Here is a 6,883-nt window from a genome sequence, read left to right on the forward strand (position 1 = left end):
TTGGCTGGACTGGCTGGCTGGCTGGCCTGGGTTGCCAGCTCGGCTGGTTTGCTTTGCTCACTGCTGGACAGGCCAGCCAGTGCCTCTCCCCTAGCAGCGACAACAGCAGCAAGCAGCCACCCATCCAGGGCATACCAACTAGCTGAGCAGGTGCACTCAGCACATCCTGGTACCCCTTCCTCGTCCCCCCAAAAATCCCATCCTGCCCTTTCTTGTCCTCCCCTCCCTCCCCAATCGAGTCCGCCGCCGCCCGCGCACTCCAAAGCACCAGGTGCCCAGCCAGTCCTAGTCGTGTCCCCCCCAAACCCAAGTCAGTCCCAGCAGTGCAGTCACTGTTTCTTACCCGTTCGCCTTCTCTCTTTTTGGCTTGGTCTGGTCTCTGGTCCGCACGCTCCTGCGCTGGTACCTGTCTCGCTCAACTCGCACCGCACCGCACCGCACTGCTCTTGCTGCTTGGTGCTGGTGCTTCTGGTGCTTTGCTACTACTCTCTCCTTGGGGGACCCATCCATCCATCCATCCTTTCCAGTCCTTCGTGTTGTGCCCCCCTCTCTTCCTCTCTTTCAATCTCTTTTCCTTCTCCATCGTCGTGGCACAAATCACCATACTCTCCCTCATTTTCGGTTGAAATCACTCGGAATACTCCTTACTACTCGTACCTTCGACTCGACATAACCACTCGATTCGTCCTATTCCTCTCCGTCGACGAGGCGCATCCGCTTGACCCTTCCTCGATCCCGTCTGCCCTTCTTGCTCCTCGTGGCCACACACCCATACTTCGCGATCACTCGAAAACTTTTCCACACGACGCTCACAACACAATTCTGTGACGTGTCGACAAGACCTTTCTGCCTCGTGGGGACTGCTAAAAACTTAAAGACCACCTCGATCTCTCGGTTTTTTGCTTCCTCGACGGCCTACCCATTGAACCCGCTCCCTCCGCTTTACGTCGAGTCCTGCCCTCGATCCCTCTACTGCGATTCTTCGACTCGGTTGATTACACCTTGGATCCCCCGACGGATGACCACAACGCTTGGTGTCGCTGTTCCTTCGGCTTTCTCGACGACCTGTTCCTGCGCGTCTAGACGGACGTCGTCATGCTACCCTAGCCGCAACGGTAATCAGCCTACGCATTCCTCGACTCCAATCTCCTTTCCGAGGCAAATTTAGAGTATGACAGAAAAGCCGCAGCCGCTGTCGACGCAAATCGCGACCCCTAGTCAGACCCTCTTCGCTCCGAACGTGCCAGTCTCAAATCACGATGTGCCACGCAAGGTCGAGACAGTAGAGGAAGAAGAGCCGTACACCATCAAGTGTATCTGCAACTTCTCTGATGATGATGGAAACACGATTTATTGCGAGACGTGTGACACTTGGCAGCACATCGAGTGCTTCTACCCTGACAGTCGCGAGGAGGCTCTCCGTGAGGACTTCGCCCACTCGTGTGCTGACTGCAAGCCCCGGCCTTTGGACCGACAAAAGGCTATTGAGCGAACCCGTCGACTCAAGAACGGCGGCGGCGCTGCAGCGGACACACCAGACAAGAAAACCAAACGGCTGCCATCCAAAAGCCACAAGAAGAAACCAAAACCCACAGACTTGCAATTGAATGGCCACCCTACAGGCCAGGAGAACGCAAAGCACGGAAGTCCGAGCGATCACCCTCATCCAACCAAGAAGACAAAAACTTCCCATCGACCCTCACACTCGACCAGCTCTCAGAACGCGAAGCGTAGTCCTTCCTATGGTAACGGTCGCTCTCAACCCAACGGGCACCCTCCAAGCCCTGCGACCACCCCTCCTGATCTCCCGAGCGATTTTCAAATACACAACTACTCTGACGGCTTTTTGTCCCTGATCAAGGAACAGGATGTCCCGATCGTGCAAACAAATTCGTTCGCCAGCCTCACGATTTCCAATACCATGTCTCTGTGGCTTCGGGAACCCGACCGGATGAGACAGGAGACAGGCGAGGAGTTTAACGACGTATTTGCTAAATTGCCAGCGGATCTCGAGTCGCAGAAACGCCCGCTACAAGTGGAGAGCAAGAAACTCCCCCTTGGACCGGATATGGTTCTGCCTTGGCAGTATCTAGTGACCCCTTCGGCTATTGAGAAGGACGTTCCCCTACTTGAGCTTAACGGCCAAATAGGTTTCCAAAAAGACTACTGCGCAGACCCAGACAATTTATGGGAAGAACTTTCGTCTCCACTACCGTTTGTGTTTTTCCATCCGATGCTACCACTCTACATCGACACCCGGAGAGAAGGCTCGCTGGCCCGCTTTGTTCGGAGAAGCTGCAAACCCAATGTGGTCTTGGACACCTACCTCTCAGGTCAATCGGAATACCACTTCTGGCTCGTGAGCGACCGCTATATCGCTGCGAATGAGCAGATCACCCTGCCATGGGACTTTAGACTTCCTAAAAAGGGCAAGGCACGCATGCTGCACCTGCTCGGTTTGGGCGACGACGACACACGCGCACAAGACGAACCTGATATGGATGACGTCGAGTACCAACGGATTTCCGGTTGGGTTCACCGAATTTTATCAGAGTATGGCGGTTGTGCGTGTGATCTGGGCCCCAACTGTGCTTTCGCTCGCTTCCACCGCCATTACCACGCGAAAATACAGTCCCGGCCTACCGTGACGAAGAAGAAGCGGAAGCCAAAGACGAGCACCATCTCACCCACTAGTACTGGTCACGCTACGAACAGTCGAGCAGCCAGTGAAGGTCATCAAGATGATCCCGACGCCGACGGCCGTTCGGTCTCAGAACGGAGCAAACCACCCAGTAGAGACCGAACCCCTGCTCGCCAGGGCTCACTCGACCAGCCAGGCATACTCACCGAACCCACAGACAGGGAAAAGAGGAAAGTTCAAATGGTTGAGGAGTCTTTCCGTCGGATGGAGCAGCAACAGCCCGCCCGGAAAAAGAAGCGTACATCAGACGGTACCGGGACCAAATCGAAGCCGAAGCCGTCGACAAATAACGCCTCGACGGTCAGTGGCAGCTACGTTGACGCCGGTACATCAAGGAGCAAATCGAACTCACCCGTCAGTGGAGTCTCGCCGACTAGACAAAACCCTTTCAAAGTACCCGCCTCGCGGACAGGGTCTGTCGCGACCCAGTCAAGGCGAGAATCCTCGGCACCTCGTCCTATCTACTGTGACGCTGCTGTGCAAACCGATCCTGTGGAAGGAGAGTGGTATAGCGAGCCCGCTGAGACGCCGAAGCCAAGGCGCCGTATTATTTCCCTCTCGCAACGTCTGTTGAACAACCGGCATCGTCTGCGGTGTGATGAAGCCGAGCGACGCAAATCACTTCCGGCTCTTTGTCCTCAAGAGCCATCGATTACTGCCATGGATATCGATGTGCCGGCTGACCAAAAGCCCGTCGCCAGCTCGCCCACCCCCTCGAAGGATACGAACGAACATGGCCCTAACAGCTCGCCAATTGCACCGTCGGTAGGAGATGTTGCCATGATAGACGCCCCACTGAGTTCGCCAAGCACTGCGAAGTCCCCCACCCAGACAGAACCAGCGACCGAGGTCCACACCAATGGCGTTGTTAGCCCTCTGAACACAAAGTCGCCCGAATTACGAGTGCAGATGCCACCAGTTCCGGTATTCAATGAGCTTAACACGGGGACAACTGGCGCCACGACGCCTTCTTCGGCCGGTACGGTGGCGCAATCCCCCTTGTCTGCACCTAACCTGGCCAGCCCATTCGCATCGTCCGCTGTGAACGGGGTCGCAGCACACCCGAGCCCGGTGAAGAAGAAGTTGAGTCTTAGTGATTACACCAAGAGCAGAATGAACAAGAAGCCAGCCGGGGGGCTGAAGACATCCTTGTCGGGAACCGAAGAATCTAAGCCGACACTGGATGCGATCGTCGATTCACCAGCAACGGAAAAGAGCGTAGAGGTCCTGACACCCGTGCAGGGCAACGCAGTGAGCTCCATCCCAGCAGTGGTGGCAGCAAACAATTCCTTGTAACATATATAGACCGGTGTTGGACGTGTGCTTTCGGGACAACACGGACAACGTTTCATGTTTCACCTCTGAATACCTCGAAAACTCGTCAAGGCGACGACGGTCTGGTTATTTTCGGCGTTATGGTGGCGACGGATGAATGGATTGGGAATAAGGGATATCAGCTTTGGTCAGCGCGACTCGGTAACGTCTGAATTGTATCCGTTTCGTTTCTATCTGGAGGAACTACAAAAACAAAAGGACAAAAGAAAAGGCCACGCACGGCACGTTGAACGAGTACATGTCGTATTCATATCAACGTCTTTCTTATTGTCGTTCAACTTGGAGCGATTTTTTATGGTGTGGGAACTCTGGCGTAAAGCAAGGCAAGGAGGTAGCGCTTTCCAAGGGCTCGGTCTTTGATATTGGGACGAGGGTTGAAAAGGGGTTTTATATTTTTTTTAAACCCCATTTGCCAGACGAGGCAAACACCTTTTTTTTTTCTTTCTGTATTTCTAGGCTTGTTCGCAAAGCCAGTGAGAGTGGCTGTGCACCGGGTATTGCCCCCGCTCCCATGACGATGAAAAGGATTAAATGGATGATACCGCAGCCGTTATGCTGCTTGTTTTCCCGGCTCATTACCTCTTCGTTCCTTGTTCCATGATGAGAAGTTGTTTTGTGACGTGATCAATGTTGTTCTTTTTTAAATGTTTGTTGATATCTAACTTTTGCCATATTTTGATGTGGCGGTTTGGGTATACTGTAACGGGGTATCTTACATTTTTTTTTATGATACACAAACGGCCCTCCCCCATATCAACACGTGCCGTCCCAAATGAATCAAGAAAGGCTGATGTGAAAATGCAAAGTCCAGTCCAACCAAACATTTTTGTTGCGTCTGCTGTAGCTCAAGGCGCTGAACCTGAGAACGCCCACTGTTTTTTTCTCTCTTTTTGTTCAGTAGAGCGAGAGTGAGAGACAGAGTGAGAGAGGAAAGCAAATAACGGATGAAAAAAATGAAGTTTAGTATCGTTTGGTCGTCATACCCCAGTTATCCTCCTTAAAGATGAGCAGAGCAAGGCGATGACGCACGAATAGGCCAAAGAGGCCTACGAATGCCTGGAGGAAGGTTACCTCCCACGCCAGGCGGTCCTCCCTCAGGGGTCCTCTCCAGACCAACCAGAGATTGAGCAGAGTGAAGTTGCTCGTTTCTACGAAGCTGCCCTTCTCATCTGTTGTGATTTTCAACAGGCGCAACTTGCTTAGGAGGTGAAGACCCTGGGCGACCAGAGGATGAGGTTGGCGCTCGGGGCTCCAGGGGGTGACGCTTGGCTCGAGAAGGCCAGTGCGGGCGTTGAATTTGGGCAGGCGGTGGCGAGGGCAGGGGATGAGGCCAAAGATCTGCGGGGTGGAGTAGAGAAAGTTGAAGAGCTGGGGGACGAGCAGCAGGCCGAGCGTCTTTGAAAAGTGGCCGAGGATGCCGACGGTCGCGAATACCATGCCGGAGAAGTAGCAGTACGTGTCGCCGACGAAGACTTTGGCGGGGTACCAGTTGTGTGCGACGAGGGCGAAAGAGACGCCGACCCAGGGGAGGAGGAGGTAGAGAGAGAAAAGGTGGGAGTCGGTCGCCGGGTGCGGGTAAGGGGTGAAGAGGTAGAGACAATCGTTGAGGACGAGGAGGAGGGAGACGACGATGCACTGAGAGACCTCGATGCCATTTATGCCTGCGAACATGTTGATCGACTGCGGACAGAACATGGCGATGCAGGCCATGTAGATGTAGTAGAGCACGCCGAGGTCGAAGAGCTCTCCGAGGTAGGGCTGAAGGGGGATCGGGATGACGATGGAGGTGACGCCGAAGTCGACAAAGTAGATTACGAGAATGGGTATCGAAGCCAGGCCTGGAATCCACCACTTGTGGCGCCAGCGGATATCGAAGAGGTCGTCGCCTATGCCGAGCAGCGCGGTGGTTTGGAGAGCGATTATGGCGGAGAGGTAAGAAGCGAGCTGGTTTTCGGAAGAGACGGATTAGTTGATTTGTTCACAACACGCTGGCTCGCGATATTGCAGAAAAACTGTCGTCTAGGAACGGCGACAACTAACCTTGCTATGAGGGAACCGATGCAGGAACCTTCCCTCCTGAACGTGCTCGACTTGCAGTACCACGTCCCTGTTTCCTCCACCGCTAGTGGCAGCGACGATGTCCTTGTAGAATGGGAACGGGATGAAGACGATGACGACGAGTAGGTAGACGGCGGCGCACACGGCGCCCATGCATTCCGGCAGCTCGGGGCGGTGGTGTTTCGAGAGGTCGCGACCTTTGAAGCCTGCGCGAATGAAGACGGGGCCGAGCCAGCGGATCATGGAGTAGGAGAGGGCGAAGGCCAGGACGGAGAGCGAAAGGGATGCGATGAGGGGTTCGCCATCGCCTTGAAAGGTGTTGAGGAGGACGGCTAGAGCGGCGAAGGAGAGAGAGGAGAGACTCAGGGTCTCGGTGCGAGTGAGAGTCGGAGAAGACATGATCCTGCAATTGGGTGCGCGTGATGCGCACTAAGTGTAAGGTTGTAGCTGCAGCTAGCTGTCTTTGTGTGTGTCGTCGGACCTTTATTTCACTGGTGCAGCTTTCATGGTGTGGGCAGGGTGAACTTGTTGGTGCGAGATTTGTATTGTTTTTTGGTGGAGTTGAGGCTCTCACGACGTGAACGTGGACGCAGACGTGGCCGACGACGTAAGTTTTGCGACGGGACACAGTTGCAGGAGGTTTTGCGCCCATTGAAGACAGGGTCTCATCTCCACTAGCCGCGTACCGTGGATTTGCTTCCTTTTCCCATGTGGAAGTTTGATGGGGGGGTCAAGGGGTGGGCAGCAACGGGAACTGCGGGGCAATTTGGAGTCTGGCAGCCGAAGTGG

The 6,883-nt window shown here is 54.5% G+C and overlaps 2 protein-coding genes across 2 annotated transcripts; one reads left to right on the forward strand and one right to left on the reverse strand.

The window, feature by feature from the left end:
• Positions 1–1,171: 1,171 nt before the first annotated feature.
• Positions 1,172–3,997, forward strand: CTRU02_212179 (phd finger and set domain-containing protein; the record flags this gene model as incomplete). Its single annotated transcript, XM_036724993.1, has 1 exon — positions 1,172–3,997. The coding sequence occupies one exon, from the start codon at positions 1,172–1,174 to the stop codon at positions 3,995–3,997; it is 2,826 nt and encodes a 941-aa protein (XP_036583158.1).
• Positions 3,998–4,996: 999 nt separating this feature from the next.
• CTRU02_212178 (udp-n-acetylglucosamine-dolichyl-phosphate n-acetylglucosaminephosphate) lies at positions 4,997–6,493 on the reverse strand (the record flags this gene model as incomplete). The annotated part of the gene is made up of 2 exons (XM_036724992.1): positions 4,997–5,980; positions 6,077–6,493. The coding sequence occupies 2 exons, from the start codon at positions 6,491–6,493 to the stop codon at positions 4,997–4,999; spliced, it is 1,401 nt and encodes a 466-aa protein (XP_036583157.1).
• Positions 6,494–6,883: the final 390 nt, after the last annotated feature.

The sequence above is a fragment of the Colletotrichum truncatum genome (assembly GCF_014235925.2).
Source record: "Colletotrichum truncatum strain CMES1059 chromosome Unknown Contig_0008, whole genome shotgun sequence".
In the NCBI taxonomy this organism is placed as follows: Eukaryota; Fungi; Ascomycota; class Sordariomycetes; order Glomerellales; family Glomerellaceae; genus Colletotrichum; species Colletotrichum truncatum.